This window comes from Chiroxiphia lanceolata, chromosome 4 (assembly GCF_009829145.1).
Source record: "Chiroxiphia lanceolata isolate bChiLan1 chromosome 4, bChiLan1.pri, whole genome shotgun sequence".
In the NCBI taxonomy this organism is placed as follows: Eukaryota; Metazoa; Chordata; class Aves; order Passeriformes; family Pipridae; genus Chiroxiphia; species Chiroxiphia lanceolata.
Genome location: NC_045640.1, coordinates 59,544,824 through 59,567,319, shown reverse-complemented (window position 1 = coordinate 59,567,319; position 22,496 = coordinate 59,544,824). Strand labels below are relative to the sequence as shown.

General features: G+C 36.6%; 1 protein-coding gene across 1 annotated transcript in view; it reads right to left on the bottom strand.

Moving 5' to 3' along the window:
- The window catches only part of LRBA (LPS responsive beige-like anchor protein), a 399,190-nt gene that overhangs the window by 291,814 nt on the left and 84,880 nt on the right, over positions 1-22,496 (bottom strand). The window contains 5 exon segments of the mRNA XM_032687089.1: positions 7,878-8,011; positions 17,662-18,100; positions 18,717-18,888; positions 21,371-21,478; positions 21,864-21,991. Coding sequence (XP_032542980.1) covers positions 7,878-8,011; positions 17,662-18,100; positions 18,717-18,888; positions 21,371-21,478; positions 21,864-21,991 — 981 coding nt within the window.

Sequence of the window (22,496 nt, the reverse complement as noted above, 5' to 3'; positions counted from 1 at the left end):
CAAAAAAAAAAAAAAAAAAAAAAGCAGTTGTGTTACGTCAAATTGACACTCCATGGCTCTCATCAGCACAGGAGGAATCCGTCAATATTAAATTCTGCTGTTCAGTATATAAAGAGAAATACAACCTCCATACTGCAGTATGGATTGGTATTAGCGATGATGAACAGGGGGTAAGCAAAGACAGCCAGAGACTTCACAGATATTTTCTGCCAGGACAGGAATGGTGACTCACAAATCTTACACTGCATTCCAAACTATGGAGAGGAATGAATCTTAGCAGACAGATTTCTGTGCATTTCCCAGGAGCACGACTGCTTCTAGTCCATCTGCAATCCTATCTCTTTCCACCCTTAGACCCTGTCCTATTCTCTTTCCTCTCACCTCGCCAGTTTCAGATTCTTATGTTGCTGGAGAGGAGGAAAAAAAAAAAAAAGGAAAAAAGCATGAAAGAAGAGAGTTTAATCATTTCAGTTCTCACATCTACCTTAGCAAAGACGTGACCCTTCTCAGAACTGTAGCTATAGAAACACTCCTGATGGTCCCACCTACAATGGAGTGAGCTCACTTAAATTCAACCTGTCTGGAAATCAGCTCCTAAGATCTTGAAACTGTCTACCAAAATGTGTCAACTCCAACCCTTCAAAGTCTTTTAACCTGACTGAAGTGGAATAGATTTGAAAAGTGATGGCAAAGACAGATCCTTGAGATACTGAATTTATTTCTCCTGTCAAATTTTAGACTTCTGCTCCAAAACTGTGGCACACAGAGCTTCCTCCAAGAAATGTTGGGGGTTTGTGGTGGGTAGGGTGTGTTTTTTTGTTTTTCTATCCAGGGAAGATGTTTTTTCTAATCTTGTTTCAAAGACATCACAGAAACTAATAAAATAAACTACAGCCTCAAAATAATGAAAAGTTTTGCTCTTATTTCTTTTTCTTTCTTCACAGGCAGGAGATGTATTTGTGATGGTGATTCACTTATGCTTTTCATAAATTCGACCTGAAGCTGTATGGGGATGATGGGATCAGAAGGAAATTGAGTGGATCATACAGAATGAAGGATAAGAAAGTGGTGAACAAAGTGTTAGCTGAAAGCAAAGTGAAACATCAGTCTTCTGGGCATTGTATCCTAAATAATTTATCTAATAAAGGTTAATCGAATATACACTCCTGAAAGTTTCAACGGTGATGGCTAGATTTTGTAAATGTTTTCATGGATATACTTCCATTTCTTTAAGATCTAGTTTTACATAGTCAAACCACCAAAAAGTATTTTGGGTATTCCCAAAGGAAAAGCTGTCAAATGATGTGCTGAAAATTAGAACAGAGCCTCCTGCACAGAAAAACAAAACAAAGCCCACATAAGGCAGGAAGCCACATGATTCAGTGGTTCCAAAGACTCCAGTTGTTTGTCAGATACTTAACAGTTTTTCTAACTAAATCTTTTAAAAATTAAGATTTTAAAACAATTATTTCATTTTTCATGATAACCTTTATTCAAATAATTGTACTAGAACTCCCAGTTTTCTCCCTAAAGCCCAACACCCCTATTCTCATGTAACAAGGCCCCTTTAGCTTAAAAACATTCTGAAGCCCACATGCCCAGTAGTGGTTTTACGCCTACACTGTCCACAAGGGGAAATCAGCACATTGGTATAGCTAGTTCAACACAACACCAAACTGAAATGGAGTCCAAAGCCTTCAAAATAGGAAAGTCCTCTCAATACACAGACTGTGCCTGCAGAATGTCTTGTTATGTAAATGCTCAAATGCTTTTTATTACATCTAAAATCTGTGACCAGTAATCCACTACTTATTGAGTATGGTTATAAAGTCAATTGTATATACAAATAAAATCCCACCCTATTAAATGCAAGGATCATTTTATCAGTATAAAATAAGACTTGACAGTGCAGCATAATAGTGTGAGTTTTACAATTAAATGAGAAGAAAATAATTCTATGCAATATTTAGGCCATCAGCAAAATAATCGAGGGAAAAAATAGGAAAAAAGATCAAGGGAAACATCTGCAAGGACAATGAAAGGGCATAATAGCCATCATGAGGCTAATAAAGAGACATACACTCAGTCTAGGGTTACTTGGTTTTTTTGTTGTTTGTTTTATTTTTGGGGATGGGTTGGGGTTTTTTTCATTTTCCATTTTTTCAACACACTGGTAAAAATAGTTTGAGTGGTAGGGAAAGGAAATCACTGACAACACAGGACATGATTGTTTTTTTCTTCTAGAAACAAAAACAAACTGTGCAAAACAAACTGTGTAAAACAAATGTAAAACTATGAAATTTTAGGTTAAACCAACTTTTAAATATAGACATAACAGAAAAAGCACTGATCATTTGAATTTGACAACAGCCTAAGGCAGGCATCTACATAAACTGATGTTCTTTTTTGAAGATTACAAAAAAATATTTATGGTCTGAATCTCTTCAGGCTTATCAACACCTAAGTCCACATTCCAAACTCAGATATATTTCACTAAAAGAGGTGAATCTCAGATTTATTGCGGCTGAGAATTTCAGCGTTTTTTTCAACAGGATTAGACATAGTGATTTCTGCATGCAAATTTTGTTTTGTGGAAGTACTTTTTTTACTTTATTCAACTCAGAGGTGGTTTTTCATTCTACTTTTTCTGCCTTTATTGAAAAAAATGAAAATACTTTAGTAGCATATTTTCATCCACAACACACATGTGGGTAAGTGCAGTAGCTACTTCAAACATGTGGAACTAAACTGACTTATCTCTTCCTTATCCTTTCACTGATAAACTGGCTCCTTCAAACTGACAGTTTTACAGACATTTGCAAGAACATAAAAGAAAATGCAAATAGATCATCTGTCTAGCACCCTTACAGTGAAGCCTTATTGTTTATTCAAGGTCCCCAAGGGTCTAAACAAATAAGTGTCTCTAGCAATAAAATATTATTAAAGAAACTCCTTGTGCAAGACCCTTACACTTTTACATATACACTTACAAAGTAGACTTGGCAATACACAAGCAGTACATGAGGATATACTTTACTCTGTGAGAACAGAGATGAGGTAAAAAGAATAGGAGTTGAATTAAATAACCATACCCCTTAATTTTGTACAACAGACCTACCATACACTGATGCCCTTTGTGGAAGAGGTATCCAGTAAAATAATGAGCTTATTCAAAAATACACTTCCAGGGCTGGAAGTGCACAATGCAAGACTACAATGAAAGGTTTTACAAGCTAATATAAAGGATCTGTTACATAAACATATCTGTAGGCTAAAACAAAACAGACTTCATGAAACAATGGTGAAAACTTCTCTTAAGAGAAGTGGCTTTAAAACAGTTTTTTTTACTGGCACAATAGTAAGCCATTTCCATTGCATATCATCAGCATCTGAGATTTTTGTAAGTGTCATTTTGCTTCAGTAACTAGCCTTCAACTACTGTCACTGTAAAGTTGGAATTCTCTTTGAAATAGCTACTATAATCCAGTGAATTTCTTGAATAACCTCAACACTGATGGTAACTCACTTCACACTCATTTTTCTTACTTTAGCTTGTCTCCTGCTAATGTATTTTATTGCAAGACTTCAAGTTCATTTTCACCTGTGTATAAAAATCAATAAATACCATTCATCTTTGCAAAACAAGCCAACTTGTTTAGAGAAAATTTACATTTCTCTATATACAGAACAAGCATTCAGGAGTCACAACTCCATTTTTATCTCCTGTTACTGCTTATCCCTGCATTTCTTCCAAGCATCCACCTCCTTTTTCACCTCAGCCTTTGACATGGACTCGTTTATGACTTCACACTTTGGGGAACAGCCCTTGTGTCTTCCTAGGAGAAGCAAAAATCCTGTGGGCAACTCTGTGTGGCTCAGAGGCAAAACAAGTGAAACTCAAAGAACTTCAAGTAGGAAGTGGAGGAAACAGGCAACAGAAAATGAGTAGAAGTCCTCAGTGTTTTCTACATTCAGAGCATCAGTAAGGACAAGAGGCAATTCACTTCTGCTTCCCACAGACTTATCATACACTCTCTTCATAGAAGTTGTATTTGAACAACCATTTGCAAACTGAATGGTGAAAGGTTGAGTTCTTTAGAGTGAAGCAGTAATAAAACATGTGAAATCCTTCAAGTACATAAACAGAGAAACTCAGAGCACCAGAGAAAACACTGGGAGTGCAAACTGCAAAACAGTTTAAAAAATTCACACCACTTCAGAACATTACAGCTGTAATTGAAACATTTAAAGTTCAGGTAACTCAGTCAAGTCCTGCCTATCCAAATATTAGACCTGTCTTAGCAGCAGCCCTTCCTGGACATGGCATGTGCAGGAAAATCTCACATTCAGCCTATGAGACAATCCAAGGAAGAAACAACTCAAGTGAATTCCTCCTTCTTAGATTACTATTAGTAAATATGTTAGTTTGCTCAATACCACCCTCTGTAAGAGACAATAAATGATTGGTTCAACATGGGCCACCAAGCTTTATTTTCTCCATGCATTTCCAAGATATTTCAACAATTGGACTAGCAATTCCAGCAAACCAACAACCCAAATACCAGCCATCAGCAACATACTCACAGCAAAATTCAGACCACAAGGGGCACATTTGTATTTTTGTGCTGTGAAATACTCTGCAGCTTGAATGAGTAAAGGTGAAGGAACTTCTGCAAAAAGGCCAGGTTGTCTGAGGCCAAAACATGTTTTCACCCTCTTTCGAAGTATCAGAGGAACAGAGTGAGCTTAGACAGTTATCTTTCCAACTTGTCAATACTTTGCATTTGGGAAGCCAGGATATGTCACATCCACGTGATAGGAGGTTAGGACCACCTCAAGCATCAAATATCTGAGATACTACAACCCTTGATCTACAGGCAAGATGCAAACTTCAGGAAAAACTATGGGGAAGGAGGCTGATGAATTCTGAGCACACACAAATGGCAATGGAGGCATCTGGAACCACATAGACTGACTGGTATTTCAACACAAGCAATTCTGACATCACATCTACAGGTGGAGGATGCTCACATACTATATGTAACTTATTGCCAAATTGAGTGTATGTACACAGTGCAATTAGAACACTATCACCTGCTGTTTAATCCTATTTCAATGCCTGCATCTCACTTTCCTCTCTGTTTCAGAGTAAATCTGCTCGAGTTCTCACTGTAAAGCATTATATGTTAATATATTATGGTTCTGTTTATCAGTTTTTAAAATTTATCAAACAAATGTATACAGAACTTTGGCAAAAAACCAGATGACGCATATTTTTAAATGTAGTAATAATGTTTAATGAATAGCCTTCGTAAAAAATGTGAAATAGCTCCAAATTTATATTCACTACATAGCCCCCTTAAGCTCAGCATATTTAAAGAAGGATTTAATTCATTTATTTTCTTAATTAAAGAAAGTAAAAAGAATTATAATGAATGTTAGCTGAAAAAACAAGATGTATTGATTCTCTGTTGCATGAAAACGAAAATTAGTGAAAGAACATGTGATTTGAAATCAGAGGAAATTTATATATATTTTGGTTTTATAGGAAGTTTGCTTATTGCTACTTCCATCCTCAAATAAAAAAAAAAATTAAGCCCTTATACAGAACTTCGTTTCAAACTTAATGTGTGCAATTTTACATGAGCAACATTAGATGTGAACCACTCCAACTCGGCAAAATTTTTGTTTCCGTGCCATTATTTTACCGGGGTAAAAAGGAACAGTCTCACATTTTAATCTGTTTAAGACATGATTTCATTTATCCCTTTACTTTTTCTTTTAATTAATTAGATTGCCAGTCTAAACATGCCTATTTTTAATCCTGATTAGTTTCTTTTTATGCATATCAGTTCAGATTACATGTCCAATTTTTGCCAAAACTCCCAGACATGCTGGAAGTCACACAGTTACAAACTACATTAGTATTGTTTATTGTCTGGATTTCTCACACATTCTACAGGCACAGGAGCACCTATCTTTTTCTTCTATATGTTCCTAAAAGATTGTCTAAATCTGAAAATCAATGTTAGTCTGTTTTGTTTTTATTAAAAGCAAGTGAGTACTTGCTTCAGAAATTGTAATAATTAAGCCCTCATCTAATCGGGGTAAACCAGTCAGAAGCTAACAAATTCACAATTATTTAAAACAATTTCAATGTAGGTGAGGTTTTATTATTTTTAAAACAGATTAGCTTCTCAGAGCCAATCTTCACTAAAGAACTGTGACACTTCAAAAGACAGTTAATTCCCCTATTTCAAACACTGTTCCTAGACTAGTACAGTGCTACCTCCTGCAGTTTTGGTGACAAAATGGATTCTCCCCCTATACAAAAAGTAGGAACATACTAGATTTCAATAGCTTTTCTTTTCCTTTTTTGCTGCTGGAACAAAAACTTTTTGATTCTCCTGAGAAACGGAATGGGCAGCTGAAGATTGGCAACAAGCATCTTCCAGACACATGAGTACTAGAGGACATGGTAACAGATCACATTTTTTTCCCCAGTCTTTGCAGTTTGGATATAAGTTCATAAAAACAGGAAGCAAGAAACTCAAACATTGAAAAAATCACCAATAATCAGGCATAACTTGAGACTTCCTTGCTTTAAGATGCAAATCAGTTCTAAGTCTTGAAATCAAACTTCATGGGCACGATTATGAGATTCTATACAGCCTTGTGACTCAAACATGGCTAAGTAGAAAAGCATGCCTTTGACACAGCAAGGTTAACCATCATTTATCTCATACAAGAACAACCAGAAAGACTGAGGGTTCAAAAGAACACTTGCTTATAAACAACCTACTCAATTTTGTCCCCACTGAAAAAAACTGTCCAAAGCAATTAGTTTGGCATCAACACTGAATGTGACCTCAGGCTAAAGCTATTGGAAACACTTGTATATAATTTTCAGTTCTACTTAGCACTAACACATATACCCTTAGGCAAATACCCGAGAATTTATAAATAAGCTTATACTTTACATAATTAATCTGTAACAAAAAGTAGTCTTTAGAATACACCGGATTTATACTAAATACAAGTTAATATAGTATGCCTGCTTTACAAAATAGTGAGAAATCTTGAAATTATGACAAATATTGCTCAGACATTTGCATTTGTTGCAAAGTTGGGGTTTTCCTAAAACAGCACTACTTTTATATTTTTTATTTATTTATAAACAGGTTAGTTTTTAGATTTGTGTAGCCACAGTAGCAAAATCAGGAATAATAAAATGATCTGGGGGACAAACTCTCAGAAAATACTCAAAAGTATGACTTCTTATATTCATGAACCCATGTGATGTCACTGACAATCGGTCCAGTCTAACTTAAAGCCATGCCTATTTTCCTGGCCTTTGTTAGAGGTACAGGAACCAAATGCAGGCCTGCAAGCTGCTGTGTGAGGGTGTATGACAAAGTTTAGTCAAAGCAGTATGCAGGATAAAAATGTCTCAAAGGTCCTTCTGTCTGACTTGATAATTTAGGACATACCACACACACTCCAGTAGTTTAAAAAAAGAAAAAAAAAACAAACAGAATGTAAAACAGTATCTTCCTAGATTATTGGCACATTTCCCCCCAAGAAAATACAACCAGCAATTAAGTATCAATATTCTTAACACAAGTAAGACTCATATATACACACACACACACATATACACAAATCAGTAGGCAATTAATGGAAGGCAACTAATGACTATGTCTGAAAAACAACTGTTCTCACCACTAGTGTTTTGTGATATGGATAACTACTGAAAAAATCTCAACAAATAACATGTAACAAAAAACTGTTTATTTGTATTCCAAGTGAGTGGTGAGGGAAGAAAAAGCAACAGAGGAAGGGATGGTATTTAAGTTGTTTAATTTACTCTTACTTACCAGGAGATTCTCCTGACAGATCTGGGGCTTGGGTTGAATCTAAAGAAGAAACCACACTGACAGCATTTGTAGGAATACCAACTGCAGCTGTAGAAGAGGAAACGGTTGATTTCTTCGGTGGTACAACAACACTCCTAGGTGAAGACAAAGTTAGTAAATCATACTGGATGTGAAGGTTCACACATCTTGATCCTTGTTTTTAATTCTAGCACTTATGTTTCTACGTCCCGCAAAAGTACCATTCCTTCCCTACTTTCTTTTTCCATCCTCTTTTGTAACCCACCTTAACCTAAAGAACACTTCATCCTTGTTTATGGTACCACCTTTTTATGGTACACTTTAACATCTCATCCACTTCCACAAAATCCTTGACAAACAAGCACACAGTTTGAAGATCACCAGGATAAATGTTCATCGACTGGGTTTTTCTTTTCACCTTACTTTCCCCAAGACTTGGTTTTAAACTTCAGGCAACATTTACAAAACATGTCATAGTATTTAAAATTAAAACATTAAGGTGAATTATCAAGACCAAAGATTGCCTTGAAGTCTACTACTGCTGGGATTCTAATGCAGAACAGAAGACTGACTGAAGAAGGATATACTGTGGCTAAAACTATCCTAACACATATCCACATGCACATACAAATGTTCACATATCTTAAAAATATGGCTATGAATTTAAGTATATCTTGTCAATCAGGTTTTATCTACATAACAAATCAAAACATTCTTTGGAGTTAAGAGAGAATCCCCATCCTTTGTACAAGTTAAATGTCAGGCCTTACAGTCAGCATTAAAGACTACATCAGAGGAAAAGATGCAAAGTGACAACTTAGGCATGGAGATTTATCTGACATGTTACTAAGACATCTATTTATGCTACACCAATTTCAATTAAATTGTAGTACTTTACTCCAAATACCTAAAAGGCCTTGTTAAGCATACGTTAAAGGCATTTTTAATTGCAAGTTAGCTCCATAAACATGCAAAACCCCAGCTAATGAGGTAAAGAGTACAGCTGATATATAATGTACTCCCACTGCAGCGCTTACTTTTAATTACCTGGTGTTAACCATAAGCCGAAAATCTTCAACATTCAATTTATTTAATCACATCTTTTGTTGACGGTAATATAACTACACACTGGAAGTATTCCCTTAATAGCTCTAAAAATATTCATTTTCTAAATAAAATAACTCAGAAACTTGACCTAAATTCAGGTGTGATAGCAACCAAAGAAGTTCTGTCAAATATTTCTAAAACAGTTCTTGCTAGAACTGGGGAGAGGAGGACTGACACTATGTGACTCCCTTCTTCAGTCACAGGATGTCAAAAGATGTCACAGAAGCTAGACCACGTTACTGATTAAATCAACCCTTCTTAATGGCAGGAGTAGGCAGGCACCATACTTGGAGGCAGTACATGTCATATCATTATAAGGGTGACTGCTAATGTTAACTAGTCACTAAAAAAATAGAAGCAACAACACCTGAGCCCCAAGTCAAGATATTGTGCCTAAACCATGAATTTTCCTCTTAGGTTCATGTCTGCTTCCCTGAAATATGAACAATGGACTTTAAAAAAAAATATATATATTTAGACACTTTTGTAAATTATAACTACATTACCAATTAATTTTGCATCACCCCGGTTTAAGAAGGGGATCTCTCACTCAAGATTCTGTGACATTTCACCACATGGAAACTGTTACTACTATTCTATAAAACATATTCAAACAGTTGGAAGGGGTTGGGAAATGAATACGAGTTTACTGAATACAAATTCACCTACACATAGTAAACTTTCAGACATTTCTCTAACATCCATGATACAGCACTGAAGCCCAGGTATATTCCTTTACGGATTTTAAGTTCTTTTACTGTATAGATAACTAATTCAAGAAATACTAATCAATAATATTAAACCCCAAATCATATAGATAGATTATAAATATGTGTCTATCCAGAGGGACTCCATGAGACCTTAGTGCATGATCTGGAAAAATTTCTTTGCACACACACTAAGTTACAGAAACAATATCCTTTTGTTGCTAGCTAATACAGATACAATTATATTGGATGCAAGGCGATACCGGTGGGAGAATATTTAGTGACAAATTTTGGTGCACGTGTACATGGAAGTTGTGAACACACAGCTTGTGTCTGTTCAAAACATGTAATTCATGTAATTAATTTTAAATTGGAAAACATCACAAGACCTTGAGGATAAAAACAAATCTTAGAGCAGCTTTCTGCTTCCAGGGTTTATAGTCCATCAGAATTCTCTCAAAACATCATATCAGAAGGGCTGTGTCTTCTGAATGCCTACAAAGGCTACTGATCCTATTCTCTGATCCTAGAGCCCCAGGAACTAGGAAACAGGTTGTATTATAGGTTGTAAAGAACAAGCCAGAAGTACACCTTAAAAAAAAAAATGGCTGAATTTTGACTTATATATTAGAAAAAACTCCTTTTAGATAAAAATCAAGAAACGAACATGCTGGAAAGATCAAGAAGGAGTTTTAGAACAGGAGTACGTTTTAGCACTACTAGAAGCAGCTCCTCACAAGGCTCTGGAACTGCATGGGAGCAAGGAAGCCGTGTGCAGACAGAGCTGTTACCTTAACACTGCTCCTCTGCAGCTGACAATGAGTGCAAACAAAAGAAATCCCAGTTCCAAGAGCCTTCCATTCTCTGTGCTGTTTCTGACAAAAAACTACATATTATCACTCCTTCATGTAAACTCCTACTGACCTTCAGCATTCTTAAGTGTAGTTGCACTGAGGGAGTAGTTTCAGCAAGTTGTCAGACTCTCTCCAGCTACCCAAGGAAAGGTGCATTCAAGCAAAGGAATAAGGACTTTTTTTTTTCCCCCCTAGGCTGCAACAGACAGCAGTAAATGACCACAACAGTCCCTTTTGCCTTTTAAGATCTTTTGTATACCTTCTCACCTTCAAATCTGCAGAAGTTTGGGAATACAAGTACAGCTGCTACTTTCACCTTCAGTAACTTACTTTCCAGGAAGTACATTAAAAAAAAAAGGAACTATATATATTATAACACTTCCAATATAGCTTTCAGAATCTAGCAATGGCATTCACTACAAGGAAGATACTCTGACTACTAGTACCAGGAAATCTGGCACTTACAGCTGCAAAGTAGAGCTGTTACCAGGTTGCCTTTTTTTTTTTTTAATTACCTAACATAATTCCTTTTGCTTTGATTCAAGGAATAAAAATGAATAATACATGTTTCAGACTTCGAAATACAGAAGAACATATGCTGCTAAACAGTACATATGGGTGTGCCCGTGTACTCCAGAGTCACCACATGCTTTTAACAGGAGACACTGATTCTCACAAAGTTTTCTGAGAAACCCAGATTGTTTACTGTATCTCACTGAAAAAAGTTTTAGCTTTTAACTAAAAAAAAAGATTTCAAAAAATCTACTTCATAAATTCAACAATAAAAAGGCCCTTTTAGATCTTGGGCCCTTGGAAGAAAACAGAGGCTTTGAACAACTCACTATAAAGCTGTTTTCTAGCCTTGGACTAGTTCTGAAGAGAATTTATTCTAGATAGCGATCTGCAACAGTCAACTGAAATTATTCCTCTTTCTGAGCCAAAATAAAATAAACATTATTTCTAGTGAGGAAAGACGGTCCCTTCCGAGAGCTGTGTCAATCTGAAGAGCACAGCCAAAAGAAATGTTGGATATTGTCCAAAAACGTGATGTAAGAAATCCCCAAATTGTGAATGTACTTTGTCTTCCGCTCACTTGACACGACCCTCTGATGCAAAAAAACCCCTTAAAATAGTTCAAGAATCACAAACCAAAACATCAAAGTATCTTGGCATAATGACTTGGCAGCTGTGCATTGCTGCATTATTGGTAATGTAATATTTATTGCCTTGTATGTTCTCCTTTTCAACAGTGCAAATGACCAGTGTTACAGCTGCGGGATTTGGTTTAGGAGCTTCCATTTCTAAGCCTCCTTCAAATGTATGGAAGTTCATTCCAGTAATCACAAAGATTCATATTTACCACATACTGGCAAGCAAATTAAGATTTCTGCAGCATAAACATTGGTCATATTTCTTTATTTACATTCTGAAATTCCTACGTTTTTCCTTCTTTGTGTAGCAAAACGATATTTTCTTTGAATATTTACGTGGAAATGCAACCACGTTCATACAGAAATATTTGCCATTAACTACCAATGTTCCTTTGTGTTGTTCTTTCAGAAGATTATTTAAATGCTAATATAAGGAAAATGAATGCAACTGGTAGAAAGAATGCGAGACAGTGGAAAAATCAAGATTAAATATTGCAGTAAATAAACTCTGTGGAAAACAGTGTTTAGCCCATTATTAAATCAGGTAAATTTGTCAGAAGTGTCTTAGAAATTAATGTGCTTTCAACTTCCCTTAACTAATAAGGCATTTGCTTTTAAAGAGTACACAGATAAGACAGTCTTTTTTTGTACCTAAACTGACAAGCATTTCTTAAAAAGTTAAATATTGCTACACACATGAATAAAATATTCATCAATAAGTGGTTTTATAGTACATTTCCTCAGATCTACAAAAATATTTTAAAAAGCATTTGTAAACGTGCATTAATTTCATCAGAACAACTACGTACTTAAGCAACCTCACACATGAGCAGAGATGCCTCACAGGGAAAAAAGCATCAATACATTTTACTCCTTAAGATTCACATTATCCCACCTCTTAAACTAATTCTGTATTTTTGAGTTACATTTGTATATTAAAACATCCATTATCATAATATTCAAACACAGGAAAAATAAAATAAACTAGAAAAACTGCACAAAAAAATATTCATATGGTCTACTTCAAGGAGACCTCAAGCACTACTAAGTAAGAATGATACTTCTGAAAGCCTCATTTACATGACTGTATTAGATGTTTGCCTTTTTTCATTTAAAATCAAATATTTAAGGTTAAAAGTACGAATTTACAGCACGTGAACTGCTAAACATAGGTCAGGCATAGTGAGAACTAGCTACCATAAATACATCTTAGCCAGAAGGTCAGTGTGTTATTAGTCCCAATTATGCTGAAGTGTAAGAAGTCTTCGTGTTGCAGACAATTATTCACTGCTGAATGAGCACAGACCACTGAGCTGAACACTGACTTCCCTCACAGACAAAGGCTTACACAATAATGATCTATTCTGCCAAATTCTATAAGGATTTACTTATTGAACCCTTCCTCGGTTTCAGATCACTGATTCTTCTGTTTCAATATAAAGATAGAAAATATCTGCATGCCCTAAAACTTCAGGATTTTCCCAAGCATTTATTTTTCATGAAGTTGCCAAGTCCCCATTTCATTTTAAATATATTTCAAATTACAAATTTTCCTTGGGTGCAAGTCAAATATTCCTAATACAACACAGGGCAGCCCAAACTGATGACCTCACTGTAATTTAAAAATATTTACATGGGCTCTGATTCCTCTTGACAGATTTATACAGATTCATTCTTAGCATTCTATTTCTAAGCACTGAAAAGCCACATAGGTGACAGTTTGTCTGTATACCTATGGGACAGTGGTTTTAACTCAAAACCAAAAGAAAACAGCCTTGGTCCAGGCTACCAAAACGATGCCCACTGCAAGCATCACTGCAAGGAGCAAAAGACCAGTAAAGAGGATCAGAGATTTATTTCCAGGTCTACTTTGTGAGGCAGGAAAGCAGCCTGCCATGTCAGTGTCCTTCTATGGGCTCTGCTATCTGTAGATAATACCCATTGTCTTATGTCTCCCTTGAAATACCCAAGGAGAAAGGAAGAATAAGAGACTCTCAAAACCATGAGAGATCAGAGGGTGGGGGGAAGGGAGGAGAAGATATGATAGAAAGAACACAATCAATCTTGTAAGAGAACTTTAAAATCAGCTTGGCAGGGAGAAGACTTCAAATGGTTTGGCTCTTCAGCCCCTGCAGAATGTAAATTGTTGGTGTGCTGAAAGAGCTGAGCTTTTCATCACAGCACAACTGCCTTTATCTGCAGATCCCCCATTCTCATATTCTCTACCTACACCTGGTAGACTTAATCTTGTCAACAACGAGTGTATTCTTTTTGCATTTGAGGCCCAAATCAATGAAGTCTAAAATGTATTCATTCCATATAAAAAAGGGACTTCGATGAAATTTAACCAAAATACCACAACCAACCTTTACAAAGGCACATGCATGCCACTGACTGACAAACGAGTAAACAGGCAGAGCCAAACCAAGCAGCTTATAGATGATGTTCCAAAAAGATAAACAAGCTTAGTAACATACACGTTCTGTAAGTTACAGCACAGCTGCAGATTTAAGCTCTATGGTACAAGATCACGATGTAAGAGCCTATATTTCTCTGAACCCTCAGCATCAGCTTCCTATAATTACATGGTTATTGAATGTTTCCACAATGAGCAGCAGAAGCCAGGAGAGACCAAGATTTTATTTTAAAGTGCACAGTAAAAATAGCAAGTGATAGGTTATGGGTTTTATTAAACTGAAGAGAAATGCCATCTCTCATTTCATCTGAAGCTTTGATTATTTTTATTTCTGTTTTATTTAAATTTGCCTGCATTAGCCTGCCCTCCTTTTTCTACAAGATTACTACTAAATAAGAAAACTGTTGGTTTAGGACACACTGAAATTGGAACATTAATTCATATCCCTATGGATCTTGGGAAAAAGCCAATGCAAGTCTTGAACTTTATCGTGATAAACCCCTGGCACTCACTAATCACAAGATTGTATCTTCACATAAGATAAGGGGAAGACTTTTGGCATGGGAATGAACACATACACCTAGCTGTTTGCAAAGGCTTGCAACCTGGCAGCCTTTCAGTAAGGTTTCACTCACATAGCTGTTACTGTATACTCTCCAGCTATGGCTGGGAAGTTGATAATCCTTAAGATATGAGGAGAGTTTTGATTTCTGACACAGCATTCCTGAGATAAATGCAGGATCAGAGAGATGCTTTGAAATTCCCAGAGATACCCTGCTGGTAAACTGCTACATGGGAACAACTTTTAACAAAGTGCCTTTAAAAAGAAAAAAAAAAAATTAACTCACAGAACTTGTGTTTGCCATCAAACAATATACTAAATGTAAACCAGACACAGAAAATAAGAAAGCATCCCAAAGCTGGTTTTCCCAAAGAAACTTTCACAACATAACTTCGTATTTTTGTCTACCCCAGAGATGAGCTACTATTTCACACTCTATTCCAATTTCTTGTAAAAAGGGTGAGTCTTTTTTTTATCCCTGGCACAATTCCTCCCCACTGCTGTCACCAGGTGTCATTTCAGAGCATAAACTTGTATTTTAAGCGGTCGCACTGCATAAAGATGCAGTCACCTTCAAGTGGTCATGAAAGTTTCCTGTCTATGTAGCTTTAAATAAGTTTCATATACACAGTTATTTTGTCTTTATAACTCATTTCTTAGCTAGTTAGCAACATGCTTTATCATATATCAATATATTTACCATAGATGCAAAACTGTGCATATCACTACCAGATGATAACTGATTAGAGGTAAGACTTCTGCATCATTAAGTACACTTCTGTCTACCACACATATCCACAAAAGCAAGGAAATGAAAAATTCAGGCAAAACACAGAGCCACTGACATACTGAGATCCCATGCAACTGTTGAAGGACAAAATACTTCATACTACTTCATGATCTCTTCATATATTTATCCCCACCCACTAAACACAAAATCATTGGAAACAAATACCCGCAAGTTTTCACTATGGAGCAGTCCAGCTACAAAAACCCTACAAAATCCCTTGCCCTCTGCTCTTCCATCCAAAAGCACAGTGCTGTCCACTGCTTCGGTCCATGCACCCTTTTCACTCCGCTGTCTATATTCCTTCATGAGACCAGCTTCCTTTCAGTAATGATGCAGTAACTATGCCTCAAGGTTAAGTAAAAGAATTGCAAGAGTTGTTACAAATGGCTGGCTCTCTGGAGATGGAAAAAGAAAAGCAGGATCCATCTGGGACACTGTAGCGTCAGAAAAGTAAAAGGGCAAAACAGCAAGTAGCTCAACTTTTCAGTATCTTGCTTCATGAAGCACTCCACAATTTAAGGGGTTTTTTTGTTGTGTTATTTGAGTGACTTTGCAACTATACAGATAAAAGAACACAAAACTGCAAGTGACTGAAGGGCTGCTATCAATGCCCAGTATTTCATTACTGTACATGTGATCAAATTAAATTGTACAGCTTCCTCTGTATATCAGCTACCAGGACTGCAAGTGCCCCATTGTTTCCTGTCTAGTTAACTTGCTTTACACCACTTCAAATCAGATTTTCACAAGCAGCACAAACCTTCAGTTTCAACAATACCTAAAAATTTACTCCTCAATGCAACAGGCACTTCTGCATCAGATCTCCAAACAGATGTTATTTTGTGGCTGCAATCTCTGTCAAGCAGCAATGAATAATAAGAATTTTATGAGAAAAAAACACTACTCACAGACTAAAACATTACGCTCTTTGACATCAACTGCCCACTTGCAGCAAAGAGCAATGAGAGGCCTCAAAGGAGAAGTGCCAAAAGCACTTGGGCAGCAGCAGGGAGAGAGGTGTGACAAGTTCTAATTCAGTGTACCCCTTCTACCAATTTCCCCCTCTGCCTCATCCTCCTACTGCTCTCAAAACAAGTCCTTCTGTTTAGCATCCCAAACAGAACACAGTATTTACTTTGAGACAAGAGCAAGCAGCCAAATGCTGGCTGGTATACACCATCTGCATCTAATCTAGCCAGACAACCACCGTCTCTTCCCCCACTAGTGATATGGCAATCTGAGTTAAGAAGACATGCTGTGACAGCTGCATCCATACCCCTGGCAGAGCTTCACTCCTTTCTTGGGTCATCTGTTAGTTTGAACAAGGCAGTCATAGACTGCGAAGACATCAGAGCCAGAGGAAGCTCAGGAATAAGCAGGGGATGAGATACCAATATATTAACAAGGGATCTCCTTCCACCAGACCGACTGCAGGATTTCTGGATACGATCAAAGCTTTTCTAGAGGCAGGAATGCAAGTGTTATGGGATTTCTTTCTTTTGTTCTTTCTTTACTGTTTTGGGGAATCCTGAAGAGGTAAAAGTCAGTAAGTCTAGTAAAAGACAGTGTGGTCTACTACATTTGGGAAAAGATAAGGAGCTAATGAGACTGAGATATAGGGGACATCAAAATTATTATCAGGAAAGAGTCACTTCATTTTATTTCTGCAGGCCTTTAAAACCAACTAAATATGCACAGCAGTCCTCATCTGCCACTGATACATTTAGGAAGAGAGCAGAAAAGACAAAAAAACCAGTTTACACCCTTAATCTTTTCTTTTACTCTTCCAATCATTTCTAGGCAATTTATCGGTCATCTTGCTATATTGCTTCTGAGCTGTAACATGTATGGAGACAGGGCAGTTAAGTCTTATAAGGAAGTGCTGGCTTCAAGACCTTCAAGTACAACTCAATCATCAGTCATTTTTCTTTTCCACAGTCTTTCATAGCATGACATAGCAACCTATATAATGCAGAATATACCTTCATGAAGAACCTATGTGATGTCAGTAACTTGGTAGCCAAAGGTTCTACACTTCTCGATCAAAGCATCTTGATTACTTTTAAACACTAGATGACCTTGCACCTGAGTTCTGGTGAACTGAAGTGTGAGTTTTCCTGTTCCTTACAGACACCCTAAGCAAAACTAAACAGCCCAAATATTTCAGATGTCACATTACCTGTCAAAGGAATGGAACTGTACAGGCTGCTCAGCAGCTCCATCACCAAGAACTCCAAGGAAGGTCGGTGGCAGAAGAGCAGCATCCACTGCAGTCCCATCAGCGGGTGTGCTGACCAGGCTTCTCAAGATGTCCTTTACATTGACATTTTTTGCAGCTGGCACAGAAGCTGCAGGCTTACTGTCTTCAGTTCCTGTCTCACTTCTGCCCTCCTGAGACTTATTTACTTCTAACGAGAGCGTGCACAGTACTTCACTGATTGCATCTGGACCTGCACTGACATTCAGAGATCCTGCTTCAGCAGCACCACCCGAATTGTTTGTTTGTCCTGAAGCTGCTTCCTCCCCAAGACCAGAATCCCTTCTTTGTATAAATGCTGCACTTTCTGAATCTTCAGTGGAGGCTGAAGCACCAAGAGCAGCAGACGGGTTTTCCACAACTGTTCATACCAAAAAAACAGAAAACACATTTTAAGGTCATTAATTAACAGAGCTGCATTCACCACATTGCTCCTGAAGAAGTAACAGCAACAGAAGACAAGTGAAATAACACAGCCATAAGTGTTTCTTCTTGCCTACTTAGAGATTTAATATATTTGTAAGTATTTCATAGGAAATTTAGGAGAGAATAATTTCCTTCTAATTCCTGAGAAGCCTGAAAAATCGCAACATCCAGAAATTAAGACAAGGAAACAGAAGATATTGACACATCAGTCAAAGAATGAAAATTAATTGGAGTCTGACAGTGGGGAAAAAAGCTGGCAGTCTATGCTTATGCAGACTTAACCTTACAAATAATGTACAGTAAAGTTTCTGCAACAAATATTCGTGAATACTTAGCTACTTCAGTGAGATTAGCCACCTCTACACAGCATAATCAACTTATAATTTTTTTCTCAGATAAGAAGAAGAAATACAAATATTGAGAAAAACTGAACACTATAATGTTGTTTATTTCAGTGGTTACAATGCACATATTTCCGTATATTTTCACATGGACTTCTACAGAATTTTAAGCCACATTATTTTCATTTTGCCAAATAATTAACAGTTCACCTGTAGCAGGAGCCTCATTATTTTCATTCTCTGATCCCCTGCATGACTGGCTTTGGTTTGGTGGTCGTCTTTCATTCTGAGGTTCCAGTATATCTCTGTATTTTGAAACCATGAGCACAGAAATAAAATACACAACAGCCAAAGCCAAAAATTGAGCCTGTTTACTATCCTCCTGTAAAAAAAAAAAAAAAAAAAAGAGACACACACAGATTTTTCCATTACAATTTCAGCATGTTTATTTTTCTGTAAAGTATGCCCAGCGCTACCATAAACAGACCGAGAGTAAGCTGATATGTCAACAATGGAAGAACAATATTCTCTAGTCACAGTTTGTCTCACCTATAAAAGTAGGGAATACAGCAATTGTATTCAAGTGGCACTAATACTTCCATTTTTCATTTATAAATATGACAACTTTGGCTAAGGTTGTGTGTTTTGACTACATGCTTCAAATTAGCGCAGGGATTAGGTCCCCTTTATTTACAGGTGTTTCTTCTAAGACGTTTCCTCAGAAGTGCCAAGACACTAACAGCATTTGCTGTGAAGTACAACAGGCAAGCACACTCAACAAAACCATAATGTATCAATGAAGGAGGTGAAACAAAATACAGAACCAGTGCTAGGATTTAATTTCATCATCAGATAGTCCAGATGGATGTAATGTACCATGTGCAACTTAAACAAGAGTATGCATTTGCATTACCGCTGTAACTTTATACAGAGATTTTAAGAAAACCTTAAAAATAAATCTTAATATGAACTATGCCATGTTCCTCCCCAGAGCTCTCAGTTGCTCCTAGTGAAGCAGAGGGAAGACCAGACATTAAGATTTAGCCTAAGCCTGTCCCCTTTGGCTGCCAAAAGAAGAAAAGTTTCATACACTTCGGGATAACAGGAGAATAGAATAGTTGGATTTTCACTGACCAATCAGTAAGAAGAAGGGTGTTTGGGTTTTTGTACCCCTCATTTACATCACGGTTCAGGTGACAGTCAATTTTTTCCTCTGAGAAGTTCAGAGGAACTAAGTTAAACTATAAAGCTCATTCTATCATGATTGTAAGTGCCTATTGAAGCTCCATATTCCATGAAGAGCTCTTTAATAAACTATATTAGGAGAAGTTTATGAGAAGTTCTCTATTAAGAACTAGATAACGTAGCTGGATCCTATCTGTTGCACTGAAAAAAATCAACCTATATTCACCTTGGCTCAACCCAAAATCTTAGCTTCCATAGGACAAGGCAGAAATAGTAAGGTATTAACAGGTTGGCAAAAGGCAAGCACAGTGTGAGATTAGGGGAAATTGCCTACAATGATAGAGATTATAAAGAATTTTCTTTGCAAGACAGATTCCAATTGTACTTAATAAAATTGTGATTAGCACTACCCATTTCTTTATTTTTTTCAGCAATATTTGTAGAACTGCTTGAAATAAAGCTCATGTATCACTGTAAGTATTACTACTGGTGGTTAAGTGGATTCCATCCAAATTCCTCCTATACAGGTTCAAATTATACCCAATCATGATTCTCTGTGCCGAATACAATGTAAGAAACTGCATGTAAAGAACACATTTAGATGCAAGTGTAAACAGCTCAGATAAAAACTATTCCAAAATAGACCTTTCAAAGTCTGCTTCTTCTCTACAGCTCAACACCTTTGCCAAAAAGCAGAGCTATGTGCATCATTTTATATTTATTGTGAAACAGAAAGCCCAGTGGATTAGATATGCAAAAAAAAAAAAGCAGCTGTGTGTGTTTTGTTTTGGTGAACTTTTTTAAAGAAAAAAATGAGTTCACAAAATGTGCTTGAAGATTGCATTATTAGGATTATTTTAGTCGCCACCAGTACAGCAGGTTTAATTCCTGTTACTCTTTTGCACAATGATACCAAAGTAGGGGTTAAAAAAAGCTTGTTTCAATCAATAAACACCGTAAAGATAAAACTCTCTATTCTACATAGAATAAAAGTCACTGTATAAATCATTACATTTGCTAAACAGTCCTATTATTGTAAAGTAAGTTCTGGTGTCCAAGCTTGTGGCCACCAATGACTCACAGCCATTATAGCTGCCCTATTTGCTTACAGAGACGTTTTTTTCAAGCAATCAATCTCAATTTCCTCAATATCAGCTACAAAGTTGCTGACACAGGGCAAAGATATTTTTAGTCAATTCAAGACTAAAAAACATATGCATACTTACAGCACATGCACACAAATTGGTTCCTCTGAGGGGAAGTAAACGAATTAGAGATGACCTCTAATTTCTAATTAGCTAGAAAGATACTCATTTTTCATAAACATCTTTATGATACATAGTATACATAAGCAGTTTGTCTATGTACCAAAGTGTGCAAAAGCACACAGCTGTACTAAACACAACATATTTAATGTACAACAGGCAGAATTCCAGAGAATCAGCTCTTAGGAAAACACCAAAGAGCATGATCAGCAGGCAGTTGGGCTTCACCTCTCCCTCCTTCCAATCCTAAACACTACAACAGCTGCAGAGTATTACGAGCTCCTAATTACTGTGAGCAGTGCTCCCTTTTTGTACATTCAATTTAGCCAAACTGTGTAACACAAAGAAAGTGTTGAGCAAACAGATATATGCAGAAATCTAGCTACAAAGAAAACAACCTTATTCCCAACTTACTATATCTCTGAACACTACTGCTCGAAGGCGATTAATATCCATATCCTGCAGAAGCCTGTCATGGTCTCGTATTGGAGAAATGCCACCAGTCACAATGTCCACTGGACTCTATTAAAAAAAACCCAAAACCATAATTGTTCAAGGTTCTGTTTTTAAAAGCATTCCACCAAGAATCATTAAGTGTGTACCGTCACCCACTGCACATCATATTGTCATAATCGGGGCACAAAGATCAGATATGCATTTCATCTTTAAAATTAAAAAAAAAAAAAAAAAACTGGCAAATTCTTGTGACAGATTTATTTCCCTGCAGAAGGCTAAACATGTAAATGTTAAATTCACATCTTAGAAAAACTATTTCAGAATTTCCAGGCTTCATACCCTTCGACTCTATTAAAATACCAGTGGTGCAAGTATAAATCTAATAACTTATCCCTCTGTACAGAATAATAATTACTGAATTTTGTGCTCCTGAATGTGGTCTTACACTTGCCTTTGCTGCAGTCTTTCCTGATCCTATAAAGCCTTGCACTGTTTTCTGGTTCTTCCCAGTGTCTCCAACAGGTTTCATCTGTGCATGCTGCTGACACTCCAAGCAATTTCTTACTGCTATTGCACATACTTGAAGGGAAAACAAATGTTAAGAATTATTCTGAGAAATATTATTGTCCATATTTCCTCACAGAGATGTAAAACACAATTCTGCTTATCACTTAAACTAAAAAGTTTACACACATCAGCAAAACATTTTGCTTCAATAAGTTTTAAATAGTTGCAAAACAGTGCTCAAAATTCTTTAATAATTTACAACTAAAAATTAATACTAAACTATTAGAACACACGTGCTGTATCTAATGCATACTTTAAAGTGAGCAAGTTATCATCCCTCATTGCAATTTTACCATGCATACAACCACGGGGTGGGTAGGGTGAAGGCAGCTAAATTTCACAGACTAGCAAGGGAGAAAGACAAGTGATACACTACTGAAACAAATGGCAACGTTTGCTTCACAATACTCTGTTACTCTTGGACTAAATGTTCTCTGAATTTACACAATTTATTTTTTTTTTAGCTGCACAATTGTGCCCTGTTTCATCTTCTAGTATTATTTTCAAAGGAAAAAAG